We start from the raw sequence: 24,163 nt of genomic DNA on the forward strand, positions 1-24,163 counted from the left end.
CTGCATCTTTGCAGTGACGCAAAACTGAATCTAGTTTATTCTAAACATGCACTGATTAATAGGCTGCTTATTAGCCCAGGTACAGAAAATAACAATATCTTTTGACAGGAGACTCCTGCCACTGACCTCTCCATTTAGCCTCTATTTTTTCTGATTTCACCTTAATTGGGATCAGTAAGGAGATATAGCCAAAGCAGAACTTCAGCTGACAGCTTCTCATCCGTATCAACACGCAGACACAACAATTAAATTGTTAAAATGAATACAGTTTTCCATTTACATAGAAAATACCCATTTGAAGTCACAAATTTATTGGGAGCACTAGATGGGGTTAGGATGTCATAAATTTTGACTGTAAAATAAATAAAATGCTTTGTAGGAATTACAGCACATCCCTCCTCTACTTCCCTGCACACATCTTGTGAAGGTTCCTTATGAGCCTGGAAGCTCAGCAAGAGCAGCTCTTGGCAGGTCCCTCCTGTCTCTGCCCCACCGGCTGGGACTGGGGGAGCATGCACCCAGCCCAGCACTTTGGCAAACCACCTTATCCTCCCATCAGGTAAATGGGATTCATTCCTCCATTAAAAAAAGAAATTTATACCAAAAATCAAATTGAATGAAATCCTGTAAGCTGAACGTAGGATGGAATAACGACGTTTTCATTGATGATCATACAGCATGTAAAGTAACACGTTGTTTGCTAAATGTCTTGGAGGATATGTTTTTCACTTAGTCTGAATTTATCCACACTCAGAATAACCCCTCTTGAGCCTAGCCTGGGTATGAATAATCAGACTGCAACATAGCCCTGAAAATGCACAGAATACAAGATTTCCTTTCGCAACGGGTCTGTTGCTCTGCCTTAGTTAAGCTTCGGCAAAGCTTAGGCTAAGGTTTGGCAGGTTAAAATTAAGATAAAGGGGGTAACACAGCAGTGGAGGTGTGCAGCGTGAAAGCAGATCTGACTGAAGAGTGGCACTGAACCTACAACATACTTCAGCAAAGATAAGCCCAGAGAAGTCTTAAGGTATTAGAAACACAGACCAAGCCAGCTAGGTATGTAAGGGTAACTTTAAGGACAAGAAGACTCACTGACCTCAGGAAAATTGCCCAACTACATAAAGATGTGTGGTCATAAAAGTTTGTGTTGACCAGGGCAGAAACTCTAAGAGGTCTGGTTTTGCTTAAGTACTGTATATTTTGGAGTGTTCCCCTTAGATTGCTTTCCAAGCACACATTCCAGCCTGAGCATCTTTTCTGTGAAAAAGGTAAAGGCAAAAACCATAAATGCAAAATCTTCATGAAAAAAAGCCTGATGCATATCTCTTCAAAGCAGGATACATCTGAATGGGATGCAAAACAACTGCTGTCCTAGAAATTTCAAGGTATTCCAAACAGAAAATGAAACTGTAACTTGATAGATCATAATTTCAGAAGTTTATAGTGTGTGCTTAAAGGCAGGATGTGGAGCCAAAGCTATTCCCCGCTGCATTTAATGTTATGGGGGGTAAAATTGCCTTTCTGTACAGAACCTGTTGTCCATCTTTTTGTTTTTTCTCATTAGACAATCCATCCAAACTCAAGGCGATTACAAAAACCAACCCTGGTTAAGTAGAGCAGTGGCCCTAAGCTCCCACCCTTTCTTCTGTGGCTTCCTTTCCAAGAAATACTGTGCTTTCAGTAGCAATAGCATCACCCTCAAATGTAGCCTCAAACTGCTTGCTTACTAGCAAAGATTATCTGTCCTGCTCCCCCTGCTGCTCCTCACTGTCCAACAATGGGGCTCCTGCTTTGTTTGACTTAAAAATGCAGTGCTGACTCTCCTCTCATTCCCACTTCCTAATGGGATCTGCCCTCGTGGGCAATTGTCCATGACTGAATCAACTCATCCCCGTTCCTTTGACCTCCTTTCCCCTAGCTTATTTTATAGTGCACTTTCCCTAGTCCAGAGCACATAGCTATTCACTCTTCGGATTTTCATACAGTTTGCACAGCTCCCCTCCCAATTATTGAAGACATTGCCAATGATTTCAAGTCGAAGACCCCTCTGATGGTGTGAAGACTTCATCAGAAGTATTTAGGGTGCCCATCTTGAGGTCAGTAGTCCAAACACCAAATAATCCAGGCATTTATTGCCAGAAAATCTAAACAGCATTCGCTCATCCTGACAACTCAGATTACTTGGGAAGGACTGAGTTGCAGCTAAACACTTAGAATAGTAAACACTGATAGGATCCATCATTCAGAAGAGAATCTTCTATGTCCACCTCACTGTAAAATAATTCAGGTTGTATTCTGTGTTGACTTAAATTCAATCCTGTTGTGAATCAATAAGAAGTACAAGGACACTTGAGGCTAGAAATCACTGCTTGCTGTACATAGGAATAAAACAACTCTTGTTTTCAACCTTCCATCCACACCTATACTAGATATGTTGCTTCTGTACTGGTATAAGGAATGTGCTGAGGTACGGACTACTAATTTTTTTCTGCCCACCCAGTTCATTCCTTAACCTTGCTTCCTGAATTACTGTCTCATTTTAAAAGGAGCTTTTCAGGGCAGTTTAGAGCTGGTGAATGAGCACTGCTGAAACCAGATCAGGAAGCAGCCCTCCTGCAGCGTGGCAGGTTGACAAGTAATCTGGGAGACGCTCCAGGGAAGATGCACATCACGGGGGGGATGAATTTTCAGCACCCATGATCCCTAGCAAAAAAACAACCAGAGTCTCTTCTAAATATTTGTCTCACTTCAGGCTGGATTTTGGTTTAACAGGTATTTGTCTGCATTGTGGCATTATTTCAGGAGCTGGTTATTGTTATTGCACTGAATAGCCGTGCCAGTCGCAGGGGTAGGAAAGGTGGAGGCTGGAGGGGGAAGTGGCTCTGCAGCCAGCCCATTAGCTCCCGACAGGACAGTGGTGGAGGCATTCCAGTGAGCTAATTCTGTGGCAGTGTCAGGAGCAGGTTTTATTTACACCCAGCCTAATGGTGTGCGACTCAGTCATGCATGTTACATGGAGCCTTCCCTGTGCACAATAGCCTGCTGCCATTTCCTCTATTAAATCATTCCTATGTTCATGTGGCTGAAAGCTCAGTGCTGGCATGCAGTAGTCAAGCGTGTAAAAAATGATTACTCTGATCCCTTTCAACACAGATTTGCTGCATGAAATGGCCTGGCTTTGACCTGGGAAAATCAATGCTGTTGTTTTAATGAACAAAAAAAAAACCTGGAGCCGAAGCCAGCACTTCCCCTCCCTCTGCTCCCCCCAGGGCTGTCCAGCCAGCAGTCACATGCATAAAGTGGTCACCTGCATGCAAACGGCATTTTCCTGTATAATTCTAAACATCCTTTGTCATAGTAAAGGTATAATGCAGGATATCAATTAGCTAGCATCACTTGTAAGCAAGTTCAAGTAGAAACGCTGGAAGTTCCCTACGGCTTTGTGATACAAAGGGCAATTCTCAGCTTCCTACACTGTGCCTTAGGCAATCTAAACATGAACCAAATTCCTTTTCACTTGGATTCAACAAGAAAGGCTCAGACTTTTTTTGTTGGTGTTTTGTTTCATCATTATCATTTTGGCCACGTTTCAAAATGTGATGCTTTGCAATATTGGTTGGAGACGGACTTTCATAATTTACAGCCCATGGAGTCAGCCTCTGGCTTTTTCTGCTCCTTCGTAGGCAGGGCTAAGTGCTTCCAGAGATTGAATGTGTTCGAATATAGAATTTTCAGGGCTTTCCAGGAACCTCTAAATCTCCATCTTTAAAACCATTCCACCAGTGAAACCCAGAGCACTCAAGTAAGAGAGAAAAAGGAACTCTAATTGTAGATAATTATTGTCATGTCTTAACAGTCTGTCTTTTTATTGAAGTGTTTAAAACCATGAAGCAATTTGCTCTGCTTTGGTGGTGAAACTTAGTACTGAGAAAGAGCCGCAAGGAGTCATGAAACTTTACTGCAAAAGCCGTAAAATGCTGCAGCAGGAATCTTTAATTATCTACAGGCAGACAGGTTCCCTGTACAAAGATTAAAGCATGTGCACAAACACACACACTCCCATACACACGTGCCAATCCTGTCCTGGACTGGCAATAGCTGAGTCCTGCAAATGCTGAGATACACAGTCCAACGCAGGGCACAGGCCTAAACTTCCAGAAGTCAGCATTTGGAAACCTTGATTTTCCCCCAGTCTTGTTTCTACTTGGCCTTACAGCATCCCTTAGGTTTTTGTTTTCTGATGTTAACGGATGCTCAACATTCATGGGGCCCAGACTGACCCCACTTGAAAGCACTTTACAGGTAAGGACTTTCTCCCCTAACCCTCACCTCTTTGACTGCCTTCGCCCTTCACACGAGTCACATCTTCCTCTCATGCCTGAGTCCTGGGTCGTTGCCCCCATCAGTGGGTCTGTGCATACAGACAGGCAGCGGTCCCCATCGCTGGCTGCTGCACACTTGCTGCTCCCCCAAGCCTGCTCGGGCCACAGAGTGCTACCCCGAGCACTTCACCCTGCCAGCACCGACCCCAGCACCAGTAAAGCTGCAGGCTCAGACTCAGCTCCACAAAACTGCAACTAGAGAAATCAAAGGAGACACACTCCTTCGCAGTGGTCCAGCCCAATTTGGCAGCGCACTGCAAGCAGTGATACACTGCAGCTCTTAGGTTTAAGTTGATGTCACGTGGGATGGGGACTCTTTTAGGCACCCAACTCTACTCCAAAAGGGAACAGGAAAGAAAACAGCCTCAGGAAGATCTCTGTGGTCTCCACGAAAAGCCTTGTCTGTGATGAATCATCTCAGAGAGAGTCCCGTTCTGCGGTTCTCCTTACAGGCAGCTCTGAAACATTGTAAGGGGCAGGAACTGATAAATAACATCTTGGGGGGGAAGGGTGGTGGGGAGTGGTTAGAAGGCAGAAACAAGGCATTTGTGCACATTACACGGGAATGCAAACAGGACCGGGTGTTAGTGGGTAAACCTCAATAGAGCCTGGGCTCCTTGCTTGCCTGGAGCTAGCACCAAAGCTGCATCTCTGAATCATCCGGTCATGTTTTGAATTGAGAATTATTTTAAAGTAATGCCCACATACATACAAACTAAACCAGGGAAAAGATGCTAAAAACCAAAGCAGAAGAGCAAAAAGCAGGTAGGTAACACTTCTGATGTGTTCCTTTTTTCACACCACCATTATCTAGTTTTATGAGCTGGTAACCAGGGAGCACGGAAATTACATGAGTTGCCCAAGGTGATACAGCGAACCAGCAGCACCATCAGAGAATACAACATAGATCTTGCAAGTCCAAAACTGCCACCCTGCCTGCCTCCCTCTCGTACCTGTCATGTTCCCAGAAAACAAATACAGCTTTCGAAAATGGAGGTCAGCCAGAATGCATTTCCTGACTACACACATTAGTACACGTTATAAAAGCACCCTTGTCATTGTCTTTCCATGAAGCAGCACTGGACCCTTGCACTTGAAATTTCCAAGGAATTAAAAAATAATATATAATCGGTGCTAGTGATGACTGTACAAACTATGCCCTAACACTTCAGTGCCCTGCTGAAGACAGCACTGCCTACCTGAGAGAGGGGAGACTGTAGAGTCAGAGCCTGAAATATGGCTGAGGTGCCAATTGTTTCTTACAGGGGAAAGGCTAATGGAGCGAGCAAAGAAACCAGAGAAAACATAGCTGCACAGATTCTTGTGGGTGGAGAAGGAGGAAGGGCCCACCACAAAAAGAAAATAACAAATGAAACACTCTGCTCCACTGCTAAGCAAGGGCAGGGGAGGATGTGCAGCCAAGTCAGTTGAGGTCGAGGTTAGGAGTCAAGGGTGCCTATAATTTCACCCTGGATCTGGCTCTCCTTAGTTGTAGGCATTGGGCATATCGGTAAAGTTCTCTGCCTTCATTTCTCCATCTGTAAAATGGGGTCTGGAATAATACTTCCACCACAGGGTGGATCAAAGAGCAGCTGTACAAAGCTTTGAAACATACAGCCATAGATCAGGGCTAAATAGCTCTGTTTCTGCCATAAGCAGTCACTTTGGGGGCACTACATGCTGACATGATGTTATAGGACCAACGTTAAATGCTAGAAAGATGGGAATGTTTATTAAGTGGATAGGTTAGCTTCAGGGAAAAGGCTTACGTGCTTCACAATGTAAACACATGATTTTTCAGTAGGTACCAGAATACAGGAGGGAAATATATATTTTTTTTGTTTTATTTTAATTTTGTACTCACAATACTGGTCTGTCTATGAAATGTACAGATACCCAAGAAGAGCCCAAAATTTAACCTAAGGCTAAGACTGAAGAATATGAACTAGCTTTATCTTTCAAAGCTGTCAATGTAGGTCTGAGGCTTCATGTATGACATTCAGGGCAGAAGCACCTACACATACAAATAATGCACTTAAAAGCATTGAAAGACAAGATCTTAATCTCAGAAAAAAAAAAATTATGTCTCTCCAATGTGTCAGAACTTCAAAAGTAATTGTGAGATCTGACAGGGCTGCTGGTGATTCTCTTAAAGACTCTTTATAGCTCCTCTTACAGGGGCCTTGGGCTGATTCATGTTGATCGTGTCTGACAGCTAGCATTTCTGTTAATAATAATCATAAATAAAGAGGACAAGGTTGCCTGACCTGAAATGAGCGTATCTATAGTGCCATATCCATTACAGCACAGTGGATCTGTGACCGCAAATCAGGGAAGGTCCAATGCTCTTGACACTATGTATTAAAATAATATCTGTCTTTTAAGAGCTCAGAACCTTTGTCTGCCATCTTTTTCATTAAAAAGTGTTCCTTAGGAGAGAACACTAGAACAGATCTATAGAAAGGAGATATTACAGAGTGTGAAAGACTGCAAACCTTTGCATTTTTTTTGTTTATTATGCAATAAAAATATATTTGTGAACAGCTCTATTCTCCCTTATGTATCAGCTCCTCCTTCATGTTTTCCTGCATTGAAGTCATAATCCTGGTTTTATGCCATCATAAATCTGCTGACATGTGAAAAATTATACTATTATCAAACACATCAAAACAGAATTATGATTTCACTGCTGCAGGACCAAATGCAAACAGGAGCTGGTTATAAGAAAGTGAAGCCTTATTAATTTCTGGCCAGTGGTTTGCTGCTAGAGATATGGAAGGTAGTAAAGATTTCATTTTTTTTAATTTGCATAAAACCCCTGGTTGTACTTATACACAAATACAAGTAATTCAAAACAATACAGGAATTACTTGCAGATATAGGGGATCACTCTCAAAAGCATGAGAAACTTAGAATCTCTCCATGTCAGGTGATAGGCTGAATTAAGACAGAAGCTTTGCAAAGTACTTGGAAGGAGGTCAACGTGCCAGGCTACGCTGAACCCCACAGGGCAGGCAACTTCCAGGGACACAGGCCCCCCACTGAAAATTCTCCATGCCAGAGATTCACATCTGCAATGTTGCTGGCCAGGGAGAGAAGAACTAAACGTAACAAGAAATTAAAATGAAGAGATTAATCTGTTGGCCAACAAAAAAGCTGTATTTGGTGAAAAAATGCAGGTCAGATGTTACACAGCAGTAAAAAAGCAGCAAAGTTTAGATTCTCCATGTATCCCACTAAGGAAAGGTGCCTGCTTGGCTTTGCATGTCTGCACAGTACAACAAACCAGTGTCACTGCTCTGCCAGGTAGGCCAAGGCTGGCTAGACCACGGAAAAGCCTCTTCTCTCCATCTGTGTCTTCCAGACTGTTACAAGAGCAACCTGAAATCTGAGTCTCAGACAGTCGTCTCTTAAGTCCCTTTTCACGGCCACCGACACAACGTTCAGCCCTACACAAGGCTTATCAAAAGCCAAAGTTTTAAGCCAAAATACAACCCTGATATAAAAGACAACACAGAGATCTGAAGCTCTTCTGTAATTACAACACAAAGACAATGTTTTCCTTGCTCGTACCTCCAGCCTTGTCCAGCCTCCAATGTGCTATCTTAAGCAGAGAGAGAGAAGTGAAATGAAACAACTAGTGCTATGAGCATCAGAGTAAACAGATCCTGGTCTTCTACTGATTTAAGTTTGGGATGAACTCTGGAGTCTAAAGAATCCACAGGCTCTGCCTGAAGCTCTTCTCGGAGGATTTTTTTAAAGTACCTCCCCTAGGGAAGTGGGGGTGTGTTCGGTGGTGTCTAATAAGGATAAGTCTACATTGCAATTTTCTCTGTTCCCTCACCTGCAGAGCTGCCTGTTTTCACAGAACTTGATACATTTTTTTCATCTAAATGTCCCATGGAAAAAGTCCATACCATCTGGGCAGCTTCTCCACAAGATACAATCCAGTGGACAGTATACACACAGAAACACAATCTCTGTGGACAGCTTTGTTTTTGTTTTCCACAACATACAAATCATCCCTCTTTTTCTTGCAAGTTACCATTAAAAAGTTTGTATTTGAAAGGAGCTATTAAAGGAACAGCTCCTCAGAAAGAGAAAAATCAATTTATTGCCATGTAAACTGAAGGGGTAAGAAAGGGGTTTTCTCATAGGATGCAAAGTTAACTTCAGAAAGATTATTTCATCACTTGGTCTGTGCTTGCACTGTGTCGAGTGATCACTTTCAGATGCATCCTCTGAACAGGTACCATCAGCCATGCTCTGACGGATATGGTTTTAATAGCGGTATCTATTCTATTCACATCTGCTCTGCACATGTTCTTCCTGCTACCACAGTCAAGAGCATAAAGAAAGGGAGAGTTATGCATTACACAGTTAGTTCACTGCAAATGAATCCCAGAGGTGAGTATCACAGCAAGTGGGAATTGCTGGTGAATTAGGAACTCTATGAGAATAACACATTTTGGACAGCCAGCACTACTGCAGGGTAAGTAGCTACTGATATTTCACATACCTGTGCACACCAGTTCCAATGACAATGTGCATTTTTTCAAAAGTACGTTAGGCAGGACTCACACTTCAGCTTGGGAAAACAGCACCCAGGAGAAAGGTGAGGTGACCAGCTGATGGATGCTTCTCACCCCTGTCCTGCAATTTTCTGAAACTCATTCTGGTGGGAAGATGTACCAGTTGCGACTGCACAGACTCTTGGTATGACCCAGGAGGCTCTGGCCATCTAATTAAAAAGTCCTGATGTAGTGTGAAAGATACTGGGGATTATATCTAAACAAAGATCAAGTCTTTCTGATCCTTTTTATGATCACTGAAAAGGTTTCATATTTGCAAGTGCTTCAGTGCGGTAATTCTCGTATTATATAAAATATAATTTATTATTTGTTATCAATAAATTACGGGGAAAAGAAGGACTCATAACTCTTCATCTTCTAGGTGGGAAGTAGGAACTCAGCAGTGGCTTCAGCTGCAAGGCATGTTGTACCTTTGGGCATCCAGAGCACATAAGGAGCAAAAGTGGGCTCACAACACATACCGCTATTCGGCAAGACTCTGGTCATGTGCTGGTGAAACATGTGCATACCAGGAGGGGAGTCTGTGCCCAAAGTGCTTAAGAACAGCAGTTACATTTCACCACCTCACAAAGGCATCTTTCTGGAATCAAATCAGAAGAATATTTGTATAAATAAATACTTGAATGTGGCTGCCATTGGCAATACTAACCAGTCTTAGGGATAAATGTTCTTCTGTGAGGTAAACCTAAGTGAAATGGGTGAGGGGGAGACTCCACTGCAAAGGCAATGCAACCACACAGGATTTGCGCGCATTGCAAAATGAAGAAACTCAGAGCCCAGGACACTTACCCTGGCCTCGCTTCTCTGCTAAGAGATATAGATGGTACTGAATTAGCTCACCTTTAAGGCCAGCCTCCCCACCACGTACTAGTTATCTGCTTTGGTTTGCATCCTTCTTTCACACCACCACCAGCTTACCTGCATTTGATCGTTTCTTTGGATTTTTGAGACTTCGGCATCTGCCGCTCATGGAGCTGCTGTTCTCACTCATGGAGTCTTGAGCTGAAGAGGCACTCCCCGTCGCCTCGCTGTCCCTCATCATGCTCTCGTAGCCACTGCTCCCCCCGCTGTGGTAGAACAGGGCTGTTTTCCCCATTGCAGGGGGCAGCTCCCCGCTCAGGACACTGCTGTTGTCACTCCCATGACCACTGCTGCAGCGGTGAGGTTTCCGAGGAGGGGTGATCTTGCTGTAAGGTGAAGGCAGCATGTGAACGGTTGGCTTCTCATCTCCGGGAACGCCCCCACGCTCATCTGCCTCTGAGCTTCCCCGCGGCTGTAAGCCTCTGGCACTGGTGCTCCCTTGGAGCAGCTCCGAAATCCGCCCATTGACGGCCCGAAGGGGCAATTTGGAAGCAAGGCTGGAGCCCCGGTTTCTGCTGAGGGACTGTGTTGACCAGGACATGTTCTTCCCACTCGGAGGCAAACTGGAGCTCTGCCCTACAGACTGAGGCAGAGACTTGGTTGAGAAGCTGAGCGTTTTGGTGGCAGATGCAGACAGGCTGCGGGCCTTGGGACTTGCCAGCAGGAGCTTGCTGACTGCAGAGATCTTTGACTGGCTGGCTTTCGGGGAGGCACCTGCAGACTGGGAGAGGCCCGAGTTCGTGGGTGAGGACATGACACTGCGGCTGAGGCTCCTTCCAGCCCTAGGCATGGTGGTGTCTTTGCCAGGGCTCATTTTGGAGCTCACAGAGGACAGGCTTTCTGCTCTTTCCAACGACAAACACTCATAGTGGCTTCCTGTGGACCTCCCGAGGGAGTTGGTCCTGCTGGCAAGCTGCTCCAGTTTGGCACTGAAGAGCTTGCTGCTGCTGTTGTTGCTACTGCTGTCGATGCCAGGGCCCTTCTGTTTGGCATTCAGCTCCTCGGGGAAGCTGGCCAGGAAGGACCCGGGCTGGCTGGAGGGACTGCTCGTGGTGCTGCTGGCTGCACTGTGCTGGGGGCTGGCTCTGTTCTTCTGATCCAAGCTTGACTTTCTCACCGGTGGCAGAGGAGGGGTCCCTTTGGGACGAGTGAGGACACAGTGTTTGGGAGAGGCCATTTTCTTGTCAAGGCTAGCCTTAGAAAACTGGGGGAGGGCAGGACAGCTGACTCCGCTGGTGTCAATGGCAGTAGGATGGAGGTGACTGTCAGGCTCCTCCAGCTTGCTTGCCTTTGGGAGCCCTCGAGGGAGGCTGCCATTCTTCAAGCCGTCACTGGAATGAACAGGGCTTTGGGTTGCAGAGCTGGATGCTGCCACCTCACACCCATCCACAATCCTCTTCAGACTGTCAAATCCTGGGGAGATAGAGGTGTCCCCATTGCTGCTGCTGCTGCTAAACCTGTCCGCTGAGTACTGCTTTGTGCTGTGCTCGGGCTCGGCTGAAACTGCAGCTGTGTCAGGCCTTGGCCCATCACTGCTCCCAGAGCTATCCTTTTTTACATCTTCTTCCCTCTTCAGCCAAGGGTCTTCAAATTTTATATCCTTCTTAGCACTGGATTCTTTCCCGTCATGGGGATGAGCAACCTTTGGGTCTGCAGTTACTGCCGGTACAGCATCATCAGTGTCTTGTGCTTTGAAGGGATTAACGGCAATACATGGATACACAGTAATGTTTGTCTTCATTGGGATGTAGCCTTCACAGCTGCTGAGGCTTGCGGTGTTTTTGATTGTGACAGTAGTTTTCCCTAGAGCTGATATTTTACAGCCTTTGATGGGTGGCACTTTGCCGAAAGCTTCCTCCCCCATTTCCGACAGTATAAGCATGTTGTCAGTCACTGGCTTCTGTTTGTCACTTACGCAAATCATGCTGGCACTTTGTATGGTGCTTGCAAACTCAGAGACAGGGGGTTCTGCCATTGCTTCCCCATGCCCATAGCACGCCTGGGCTATGAAGCTGTGGCACGACTGTTCACCATCACTCCCTGTGCTCATTTCACTCAACCATGAGCTGATGGATGAGCGCCTGCTGCCATCATCCTGGGATTTGTCATCCAGACCCAACTTTGGAAGTGGAAGGAATTGTGTGATGCTGACTTCAGACACAGGCGCTGCACTGGAGTAACATTCAAGATCTTCAGATATGCTGCTGATAATACTGACTGGCCTAGATCCAGAGGCCAAAGCCTGAACAGAGCAGTCACTGTTAAAACTGATGATACTGGTTGGGCGCCCATTGTCGAGGACCCCACTAATGGTTAGCTCTTCTACAAGGGTGAACACCAGCTCATCCTCTCCATTCAGCTCTAACGGTTGCTGCACAGTCACCATGGTGGTGCTCAGAATCTCCTTCTTGGATTCTGGAGAAATGCTTTGTTGCTGATTTTCATCAAGAATGGTCTCTTCAAAATCCCCATTGCTGGAGGACACTGACTTCTTCATGATCTGAGGGCTCATGCCTACAGGTGGGGTCCGGATTTCTGGCTGTAATAAAGATTCGCTAGATGTCATCCCAGTATCCTTACTCAGGGGAGCTGGGGGGGGAGTGGAGCTAGGCAGGACTCCTTTCTGTGTATAGACCTTGCACCTCTGGGAAGGTGACGTTGGTGGCTTGTACTCAGATGTCTTTGAGAGGCTCGCAATGCCAAGCCGGGGCGATCCCATTGGCCGAGGTTTGCCTTCCACAAATCCACAGGTGTTGAGACCTTCTCTGCTGCTTTGCAAGCTGGTGCTATGTGCTAACTGACAAGAGCTAAGCTCTTTACTAGAGCTGCCTGTTACACTCCTGGGAGAAGAAGGAGTTGAAACATTAGTAAGAGCTCCAGAAGGAACAGGGGAGTGATTTCTCTTAGTTTTGCTGGGAGTTGCATTTATATTTTCCTTGGCTTCTCTTTCAGGATGCTGACTTTCTGGCATTGTATCTTCCTTATCTGACTCTGGTAAGTGGCTAAGCTCTGCCAGCTGGCTTGAGACAGAGCACTTAGACATCTGGTCTGAGCTAAATTGAACAGGCATCTCTTCAAAGGGAAATTTGTCTGTCTCTTCACTGCCATCTATGCAATCCAGCCTCTCCTGGAGCTCTGCAAAGGTGTTGCACTTCAGGCAGTCTCTTTCAGATGTGCTGGGTCCTGATTCACTAACTTCCTCCAACCTGCCCTCGGTTTTGGTCTTTTGCAGAGCAGGAACTATGGGAACAAAGTCAGGGGGACCCTCATTATCTGTCAGTTCCTTATCAGAAAGGGCAGTGCCATTGGGGCCAACGTAAATCACCGTGTCACATGACTGCTCACTGCTGGATGAATAATCCGGATCACTTGATAAATGCAAAATAGGGAAGTCGGGGTCAACAGTGTTTCTAGAATGGAAAGGCCTCAGCTGGGTTGGCCTCCGCATCCTGCCCTCCTCACAAGAGCTCTCTCCTCCAGAAGAACTCGATGTGTACTGCAATATGGGAGAGAGAGAGAGCGCATGACATTTCAGCATTGCAAACAGCTCCTTACACAAAGCGCATACACAAAAAGGTCACAGTCACATCTAAACTGGGAAACCTCCAAGCTAGGGCATAGAGCTCTGAAGCTTCCTAACCATAGTCCTACAACCAACACACAACCATGTTCAGTGGAGAACCCAATGCCCCAACTCTGTGTCACACTCGAAATCATGACACTTCCAAAAAAAAAAGTGAACAAATGGATCAGGATCTCTCCCTTAATTGAGCCTGGCAAAAGAAATCAGGTATTTGGCAAAGGCTTTGCTGTTTTTGTGTGTGTATGTGTGTGTGAAGAGGAACAAGAAAATTCATTATACAAATAAGGCACAGAAAATAACGACAATCCCCATTTGGTCATACTACCAGTCAGATGTCCCTGGAGACACACTGCTGTGATGGTGCATGGACTGAATCCCTTTACTCGTCTCTTCAATCCATTGATAAAAAAAGGTTTTGTCAGTCCATAGGCTACCAATTTAAATGAAACTCATAAAATACACTCATTGTGCCCAATTCACACCATAAGCTGTACAGAACGAACCAGGACTCTAAAACATGAAAGTGGATACAGCCCATCCTCGCTCCTTGGAAAAATCTATCACCCATATTTAGAAGCAGTGGGAATAAAAGGGGTATCAATGCTGGCAACAGACACACTGCTTTGCATTTATTTTGCTCCTGCTCTCTCTGAGAGATCTCACAGAGATCTAATTCTTCATTAACCCCAATTTCCTTTAACTCTACAGCAGTTTCATTCCTTATTATTTCATTAGCACTAAGAGCATAACTGAAAATAAATGCTCTCTGACAGCTATATCATTAAATGAGGCCAGCTTACAAACCTGCTATAGCAGATATGTCTGAACTCGCTCCTCTATGTCTGAAGCTGAAGCGTTTACCCGCCCCTAGTCTCTGCTACGCGCTCTAAGCCACTTGCCTAGGACAGGGTACATACGACCCACACACTTTGGAATTGATTACTGATTTTGTTACATGCTGCTCTACCCAATCAAGGATCCTTTAGGGACCTCCTTCCTCCTTCCTCCACCATTGCAAGAAGAGAGTTATACATTGTCTTACCTTAGTTTTCTTTTTCTTCATCCTGAGGACCCTTGATGCTATCTGGATGGTGGACAGCGTCTCAGCGTAGTTCCCCGCAGCGGCTGAAATGTGAGCTATCATTGTGGTGCGGCAGTTCATATTCCCCAAGGACTCCCGAAGCAACATGGTGAGCTTGCTGTCTCTGCAAAATAAAATGAATTAAGGCTACATTAGCGAGCAAGGTTCCACTTTGACCATCGTGATGTGACTTGGGTCTCAGCAAGATTTTTTCTCCTCTTTTTAATGGAATCCTAATTAGTTTCCTTCCTGAGGTTTGCAGTATGTTGTGTCTGCAGCTGAGCATGCTGAAAGACCCTGGACTACAATTTAAACTTCTTTCCACTTCCCAATTTCTCCTTTCTGTCTTCTTCGAGCCTCAGTCCTTCTGCACTGTTACCACTGCCAATACAGAGATACAGACCAGCACTGGAGACTGACTGTTAAGGAGCCGCTGCAGCAAACATCAAACTGCTGCCCTTTTCCAGTGCACAGTGTGCAAGCAAACTCTGGCCCAGCTCTGGAGGACAAGAGGGTAGTGGATTAGATTAGAGGGCCCAAATTTTTTCTTGCCTGCTAAGGCACTGCATAACTTAATAATAATACTAGTTAAATCACTCGAATTAGTTTTGGATGATTCTGGTGAAATACAAAACAATCAAGCCTTAAGACTTCACACAATTGTTCTTTCATATCAGATCTTTTCTTCCACCAAGGCGAGAATCAGATTTTCTGTTCTTGCCATTTACTCTATTGTTCAGCATAGTATAGCTTTTGAAATGCTGATGCCGTATTGTGGGGCTGTCTGTGACTGGACTAGGAATAGGAATTGTCAAGCATGACAATTTTAACAGCATAATAATGCATATATAATGCTTCTGTGGTGGTCATCTAATCCTGTAGTCAGAAATGCATGACACAATTTTTAAAGAGAGCTTTAGCTACAAGGTGTACAGGTCGACTGGCTAGTTAGTTGGGAAGTGGCATCCTCTTGAAGAGAGCCTCTCACACACTAAAAGTTGAGGGTAATTGCTACATACGGCCGAAAGCAGAGACAGCATCAGCCTGATATTTACTTGTTGCTAAAGGAATTGCTTTCACTGTTGTAATGACAGCAGTAGCTTCAGTGGCTGGGGATCAGATTTTTGGGGCTCACTGTTTAGTATCTCCTAATGACCTACGGTGTGTGTGCGTCCTTGGTTGTTTACTTAACATTTCCAGCTCACGGGAATTCTCCATAAAGCTGCAACTGCTGGGAACTGAAGCTATGTCTACTGGGTGGGGCTGACAGACAAACACCAAAATTCTTGAACCTCTCTTTTAACTGAGTAAACAACAGCATTTTGGATGCATATTTTGATGCATCTAGCAAGAGGGCTGGGGAGCTCATAAATAGTGCTTCTCCTGAGATTTCCAGTACTTGCGATTTCAGCTAGGCTGGCCATACTGAAAGTAAAACATTTTTTGGTTCAGGATTTCTGCTTCCTTCTGCTCCAGACACATTGAAGAGAGTCTGGTGTCTTTGAGAAACAAACAAGTGTCCATAAAGACTACACTGAGATGGCCTCACTCATTTCACTTGTGACCTAAGGCTGCTTTGAATCCACAGATGCTGAGTTAATAGGCTGCTGTATCTCAGGTTAGTGGTCCTCCTCTCCATCAAGGAATAATTAAGATGTCAAATTTTGTACATCAGTTACTGCCACTCCAATGCAGAGTCACACGGAAATTATTAACATCTGCACAGAAATCAATAACAAGCCTTTCATTTCCTAGTGCTTCTATCATAGCAAAACATGAGACGACAGGGGAAAGGGCAAAAGAATACATTCTGAACATGTCGGTCTCCTGAGAACACATAACCCATGCAGCCAGCATCAGCACACTGCAGCATGGCTCTCCTAGAGGTATATGCATTATGAATATAAAATCATCTGTGCCATCTGCCTTGTACTGAAATACACACTTGCAAGAAGAATGACGATACAGAGGAAATTCCTATTCTATAATTCAAATGATCCTCTGACATATATCAGATAGGAACTGAAGGGCAGATTTGTTTAGGATTAAAGCCTGACACCTAGCAGCAAAAATGCCCAGCCAACAGTGATTTATAATTTCAGAGTTCACTCATTCAGCACTGTCTGCATCTTGACTATCAACTTCACTTTGCACCCAGACAAAATAATTAGCCTCATGTCAGCACTGCACATTGAAAAATAAAATAAAAAGGAAGAAATTTGCTAAGCACAGATTTTTGTCTGTTCTGGACATTGTCATAAGACAAGTTCACCTGTTCATGGTTCACTGATCTTTCACAATAACACCTAACTTCTAAAGGAAAGAAAGAAAATCAAAGAGAACATAATAACACAAAAATGTGCGGCTTAATTTTTAACTCACCCTATCCTCATCAAGTGAAATATTGGTAAAATATTTGGATGTCTCACTGAAATTTGCTTGACAGACAGTGTGAGACAAAGTAGATGCTTTGTTCTTCTGAATGCTGACATAGCATTTCAGCCTGAAAAAAAGAAAGGCTCTGCATTGTTTCATTAGGTGATTCATGAGCTGATATTTGCAACAGCAAAATTTCCAGTGAAAGCAGAAGTTTTCCAAAGAGAAGCTCTGCACTTCTGCACTGGAAGAGCTTTGAGAAGGAAGACTTTTGTTGATCTTCTGGCTGTGCAAACTAAACTAAGACACGGGAAATTTTGAAGAAGCTCACAGAAGGGCTGGTGCTCCTGGGTACACGTTGCTCCCTGTATTAAACAGAGGCTGGTTTGTGGAAGGTCCCCAATTTCTCACAGCACTACAGTGAATTGCACCAATGTCTTTATAGCAAAGGGGAGATCCTCAGGAATGCTAATGGTCCATTCCTGTTCTGCTCCACGACCAATAAAATGATATGCCAGAGCAGCACAATGACCCAATTTTATATAGCTGTCTTAATTTTAAACGTACTTCTATCCCATCCACTAATGTTTTTATAGTTTAGGAAATTTACCATAGCCCATCATGAATATCGGGATATAATACAGAGAAAATGAAGGTGGGGTCAGAAGGATACCACACTTCAGACTCCAAAGTCCATTCTACAGCCTTTTCAGTACTTAAAAGTTACCTCTGTTTTCTAACCACATCACTTGATCTAATAAAATACATTGTCATTACTTGTAAACCTTTTCTTGCCTAGCTCCTTAGATCATCATGGCTACAGCAAAATACTACTAAATACTACTCATACATCCCATACAGGTAAAACTCCAAAATAAAGTATGCAAAGCTCTATCTCTGGAAAGGTCCAGAGGCAGGAGCCCTAGGGGCAGGAAACTAAACACAAATATCTCTAGGAAATATATCAGCAGGTACGATACAGAGGGCCTATAAAGGAAGAACTGTGCAGGTTGCCAGGCAGAAGTCTCCAGTTTGTTCCATGGATGGCAGCCCTTCACGTGGAGAGGAGCTCTCTCTTCTCCATGCTCTTCCCTTATCTCCTCCATATTCCCACCTTCTCACATTACAGGAGCTACTGGAGGACTCATAGTGCTATCTTCTGAGTCTCTCAACAGTTACCACTAAGGAACCCTAGCAGGTATTAAAACTCCCCAAACCAGAGACTTGGCAGTGCTGCAGTGAACGCAGTGTTCTCTATTCCTTCTCTTCTGAGACCTCACCATGCAAACTGAGATCAGTGTAAATTAGTCCTTTCACTTGCTCAGTAAGAAGGAAAAATAGATATCTTTATGCTTCTCTTACACATGTCTGTATTTTCCTTCCTTATGAATGGTTAATTATACTCAGATTCAAACAATAGAGAATCCTTTACTAGGTGAATGAAGATCACGATACTTTTTCTTGGGCACTGCCTAAATCCCACTTGCCTACGTGCCTACTTTTAAAGTCAAAGTCTTTAATTTCATGACTGCATCCTATTTTTCCACTAGACCCCTGCCTCAATCACTGCACAGGATAAACAGTGCTCACTGAACAAGAAGATATTCAGTCTTTCATTTAATCCTTGCCTTTTAATGTGCGGAGTTGTGCCTTATCTACTGTTAGGACTATACAAACTCAGCTCTGAATCCAGAATGGCTGATTTCTTCAAAGACCCTTTTTTTTCAGTGGATCTCATCAAGGCAGTAGCTGATGAATGCCTCTGAGGTGAGGTATAGAATCTCCTGATAATACCTGCAGCAGTGAAGACTTCACTAAGTACTGGTGTTTGGTGTGAAGCACTGATCTTTCAGAGTACTGATCATTATAGAGTCTTTAATATTCAAAGTACAGCTAATGTTGACTTCCGTTGCAGAGAAAATGAGGCAGCTGATTCTCAATCTGGGTACCCAGAAAACCAGGAATATACAACTAATAGATCACCCAAAATTTTTAGGAACGCATTGACAGAGCCGGTTATGAAGGTGGTACCAGATCCCTTCAAAATATTCCCCTTCTCTTCCAGAGCCCTCGGTCCCATATTCCATATGCCTTCCAACTTCTGCTACAAATTAGAGAAAGAATTTATCAACACCGACCAGATCGCTGTATAGTCCTGATTCATGTCCAAATCAGATCCTATATCTGCCTTGAAAAAGATAATTTTAGGGGCCGGGGGGAAATACTGCAAAGACAACACAATACAGAGCCCATGGGGCCAGAGTAAGTGTGCCAGGACAACCTTAATTTTGGCATTTCCTGCCCCTGTAGTGATCGATTTCACAATTTGAATGCTCTTATTACATATTTTTATGTAACTTTATGTGGATTTGTGTTTACACTTCAATGAGACACCAGCAAGCCTGGAACCTTCCTACGTATTAAAAAGACAGTTGCTGAACTCGCTGGCCAGCTGGCAGCAGCAGCTGGCTGCCACCTTTTGTATGGACAAGCAATAGAGAAGCGGAACATGACTCACAATTTACCATGAGGTTTTGTTAGTATTAGCTCCCCGTAGAGAAACAGTGAGACTCAGAAGCATGGCTACACCGTAGAAGAGCTGTGCTCTCCTGTGTTCACATCCTTTTTGCCACGTTATTCTCTCATCCGACAATCCTGTTCTATCAGTGACTATCCTGGCCTTTCCTCATCTGACCTGCTTACCCATTCTCATTCCCATACCATGATCTCACTCCCGGCTCCTCACTTAGGTACCTCCACTCCATCCTGCTGTGGTCTAACCAGCTACACCGGACTTTGCCAGTCTTTAGTGTCATTGCTAGACCCACTCCCATTACTAATCTCTTTCCTTGCCTCTTGCTCCCGTTAACATCCTGCACTGCCACTGCCTGACCTCTAACGCCCCTCTCCCTGGCTCACGTGCCCTTGACTGCTCACTGATCCCCAGCAGAGGAACCCCATAACCCCACCATAATTTGGCAGGGCTGACTGCGTCACACTGCATAGCCGAGGCACAGGCCAGGGTGAGGGGGCATGGCATGGGCAGTGCCTCCCTGGATCTTCCTCTGTTAGGTCCTTCAGCTTTACGAGAATCCGTGTGAGCAATGTGTTCGAAGTGAGCTATGCAGAAAAGAGGCAAATGGTAATTGCTTTTGTTTAGGGCTGCAAAATAGAATTCATGAATAGAAAATGAAGCAATAAGAATAAATATCACGGTCAGGAAATTCGGAGGAGTCTTCATTGCCCAGCATCTCATTCTCTGTATGGAAGAGGCAAGCACAAGACTGTTCCACAAAACAAGGGAATACTGGAGAGGAAGATCTGGCTGAAGTCTTGGAATAATGATTTTTCTGTGGAATTATTTAACCAATCCTATTATATGCTTTGTTTCATTTGTTTTCCCCCAACTTAATAACAAATGTTTTCTTTGTCTCCCCCTGCCTCTCACCCCACTGCTATGAGGATTTTGGCTATTCAGTGACAACAGTAGCACCATCAGGCATAGAAATAATAACATTCCACCGGGGATACAATACAATATTATAACTAAGCTTTAGGACTTGCAAGGGTGTGTGTTTGTGCTCTCTATTAATCATATACCTTAGTGTCTTCCTAGGCACTTGGCCAAAAGGAGAAAGTTGTGAACTCCCTCAAGGTGTTACTGTTACAGGATCAGACTATGTATGCCCTCAGGTGTCTTGTAATCTAATTATTTATAGAGGTATGTCAAAGGAAAAATCTCAGTAACTATGGTAGTTATTTTTGATCATGAAGTCTTAACTCTGCTCCCTCGTGCTGATGCACTGCTTTATTCGTAGTAATAAATGCTTGCATAACGAGGGAATCACATAAATACTCCATTTGGTTTTGGCACTTATTGCATGGAAATAATCTCTACAGAGGACGTTTTATGGCGTAAAAGGCACAAACCCAATAGCGGATGTTACAGGTGTGTAACAGCTGAGTTCATGATGAACCAGTATAGTTTGCTTAGCTGTGTCTTTCCTTTCTGTTAATAATTTTGATAGAGGGAAAGAGGAAATGGGAGAAACGTGTGTAGGCACAGGGAAAATGAGGCCATGTGGAGTGATGCTTCAGCCATGTAAGCCTGGCTTTGTTAGCAGAAGGAAGCGAGGCAGCTGAAGAAAGATGTGTAACGTGTTGGACCTTTAACCTGGGGAATCCTTCACCTGGTGAAATGAGGCATTGGGGAAATAATGAACTTGTTCCAGGTGGAAGCTGACTAGCCTTAAAGGGAAAATTAAGCAAAGTGGAAATCTCCACTGCCACTGCAGTTAGTGTAAGGTACACTAGAATTCAGAAAGGTTCATGTACTGGGAAAATCACTATCACATCTGGAAGGAATGTGACGCTGCAGCAGTCAAAAGCAGGAGAAAGGTGTTGCTGCATCCAAGCATGGGATAACAGGGACTTATACTTGAATTCTAGTATTACAAAAGGTTTATAAATTGTAGGGCGTTCCCCCCTATAGTTCTTGTCTTTTAAGAGTCTAACTATGCAAATTTCATACTGCCAAACAATCCTTTTGCCTGTGACAACACATGACCATGTTGCAGAAGCACAATATAGCATCTTTTGTTTATTTTCACCAAAGACAGAAAAGAAAATTAATGACAGAAGGACAGAGTCCCAATAGCTCTGGCTCCACTGACTCCTTGAAACAGACTGTCCCTCTCACCATAAATGGGCTCATTCAAGAGCTGCAGCTTTTGTATAAAAGTTGACCCCAAAGCTGACGAAACTTCAGCGGTCTACAAAATGGCCAAGGAGTATGTTATCCAAAAATGACATGAAGTGCCCCACTCTTTGGAGGTCCTGCTGACTGATCTTACCGAACTTATCCATAGTAGAACTATCTCACACAATAAAGCAGTCGTTATCACACTCCTGCTCCACTTTTACCTAGGTATCAAACAGCGCATGGTTTCTGACATTGCCAGCCCAGGTCTGAGTGCACACCGTTACACTAGCCTTGGGGAAGCACAGAGAAAGATGGCCCCTCCATCTTCTCATTTCTGCCTTGTGCCACCAGTGGAGCTAAAGCAGGACGGGCTTTATTTAAATAATTCATGAGACAAAAAAGTTCCTTGCAGTCTTTGCCCCAGCTACATGAATTTATGTGGTTTGGTTCAGGTGCACTTCGCACTTTGGCAATATCAAACTGAAAACATAACCCCTTATTTACAGGTCAACACGTTACTCAAATGAGAGCTCAGAGATCCAGAGGTACTTTGAAGTCACAGCAAGAGCAAGTGTTGGGGTGGGAGAGCAGCTCTGCTGGAGACCAGTGATGGTTTCAGAGAGAGGACTGCACTGAAGATGGACACAATGATCCCTCTCCCTTCTGTACTCCGACCTGCAGCACATTCACATGCAACCATTAAAAACACACAAACAAAGCTCAAAGATAATAAAAAAGCAAAAGGATCCTAGTGGTCTGTCTCATTACAGTGCCAGCTCCTAATAAATTCTAGCTGAAAAACAGAAGCTCAATTATTCCAGGGAGCTAATTAGGCTCAGCAACTATATGTTGGAGTTAAAGCCAGATTCCCCAAAACCAGCAAAGCCACTGGTTAAGAAAGCCTGCTCAGCAAATAGACTGTGATTTACAGGAGAAAAAAAATCCCCACAGTTAAAACCAATAATGATCCAGATTTTAAATAATTTAAGGACTCTGCATGTAGCCAGGCTCTAAGCTAATTTCTATCAAGCTACACTCACAAAGGGAAGGAAAAAGCCTTCCTTCCCCCCATACCCCTCCTTGTTTGGCCCCCTTACTTGGAAGCATTACAGCAACCACAAGTTTGGCTCAGTTTATCTCTGTGAAGCCATTTGGTTGCTTTATATGAGAAAACAACAGTCGTATCTGCTGCTGAATAGCAACTGGAGCAGCTTAGGAGCCTGCCTGCCGCTCTCTGGGCTGCCTGCACCCTGGCAGCACAGCGGGAGCACTGGGAAGGGAAGGACTGGACAGTGGCTGGCCAGTGCCTGTGCCTATAGGGCAGCAATAGGGGAAAATACATAGTGAGAAGGAAGCATGAGGAGACATCCCCTGACAATCTGCTGAGGACACGTTCTGGAAACCACCTTCACACCAGCCACCCTGATGGCTAATACTGGCATGAGCACAGCAACGATATCCAGCAAGGGCATCTCCAACATCCCTCCATCAGCATGAAGAGCAGGATCCGCTCCTGTTGCTCAGCAGCTTCGCTTGCAGCACTGCTGCCCCCAGCTCCCGCCGCTTTCACAGGGCCAAGCAGTAGGCTGATTAAAGCGAGACTCTCCACTCTGCATTCAAGAGGCTAAGCAAAGGGATTGTTTTTCAGAAGGCCTCGCTGCCAGTGTCATCTGCTGGGGTCACATGTGCTGAAGAGCCACCATCGGTGACAGCCCCTGCAGAGAGGGCAGGGCACTGCAAACAAGGACGTGCCTACCAGACTGGCACAACTCTTGCAGGCAGCTAGATGACCGTTTCAGCTGCCTCTCTGGTGATGACAGCACGGTGATTTGGAGGGGGGACAGTAAGGCTGCTCGCTGCCACACTGAGCACTCCTATGCTGCCCGGCTGGAGGCAGCCCACTGCTGCGCACGTAGCAGCACCCGTGAGCCCGAGCAGCAAGCAACAGCGCTTTGCCCTTTGCTTGCAAGGAGTGTTATGATCCATATGTAGCGAGAGTGGAACACCCGGGTTATTTCCTCAAACGAAAATTAACTTCAAATGTTTGTAATTGATCCATGAATATTCATGATCTTTTGGGAGGATTTCATAATTACTTCATTCTGGTTAGGCTCATTTGATCTGCAGTAGCGACAGCAGTAGTTTACACTCCTTCATCAAGATGCCAACGATTTGGCAGCATGACCTTCCCAGTTTCCTGTGCTGGAGAGCAGCTCTAGTTATCCTAATTGCAATCCCAAATGGAGTGGTACCTGAAAATAAATTGACTGCTGTTCAGTTTTAAAAACCACTCCACTTGGCACTGCTACTAGTGTAAATAGATGACATCTCCAGGAAACTGGGAAGGTCACTCAGCAAAATACTTCACATTTTGATAAGTAAGATTTTATATGCTGACCTCCTAGAGCCTTCAGCCCACAGCAATATAGCAGAAGGCTGTGAAAGTGCACACACTCCTGTGCAGAAAGGAAAAAGGGGAAAAAGAAGGCAGACTTCAGCTGTCATTAATATTATGAAAATTATACAATTCATCTTATGCCACTTACTAGATGTATTCCCAAAGAAACTTAGGCTTAAGAGTTCATA

The 24,163-nt window shown here is 44.5% G+C and overlaps 1 protein-coding gene across 3 annotated transcripts in view; it reads right to left on the reverse strand.

Annotated features, from left to right (window-relative positions):
* Positions 1–24,163, reverse strand: part of KIF26B (kinesin family member 26B) — a 302,116-nt gene that overhangs the window by 14,702 nt on the left and 263,251 nt on the right. For all 3 annotated transcript variants that reach the window (XM_063328903.1, XM_063328901.1, XM_063328902.1), the window contains 2 exons: positions 14,461–14,623; positions 9,893–13,331 (listed from right to left, as the gene is read on the reverse strand). In XM_063328903.1, the coding sequence (XP_063184973.1) occupies positions 9,893–13,331; positions 14,461–14,623 (3,602 nt within the window). The remainder of the gene's footprint in view (positions 1–9,892; positions 13,332–14,460; positions 14,624–24,163) is intronic.

This window comes from Chroicocephalus ridibundus, chromosome 3 (genome assembly GCF_963924245.1).
Source record: "Chroicocephalus ridibundus chromosome 3, bChrRid1.1, whole genome shotgun sequence".
Taxonomy (NCBI): Eukaryota; Metazoa; Chordata; class Aves; order Charadriiformes; family Laridae; genus Chroicocephalus; species Chroicocephalus ridibundus.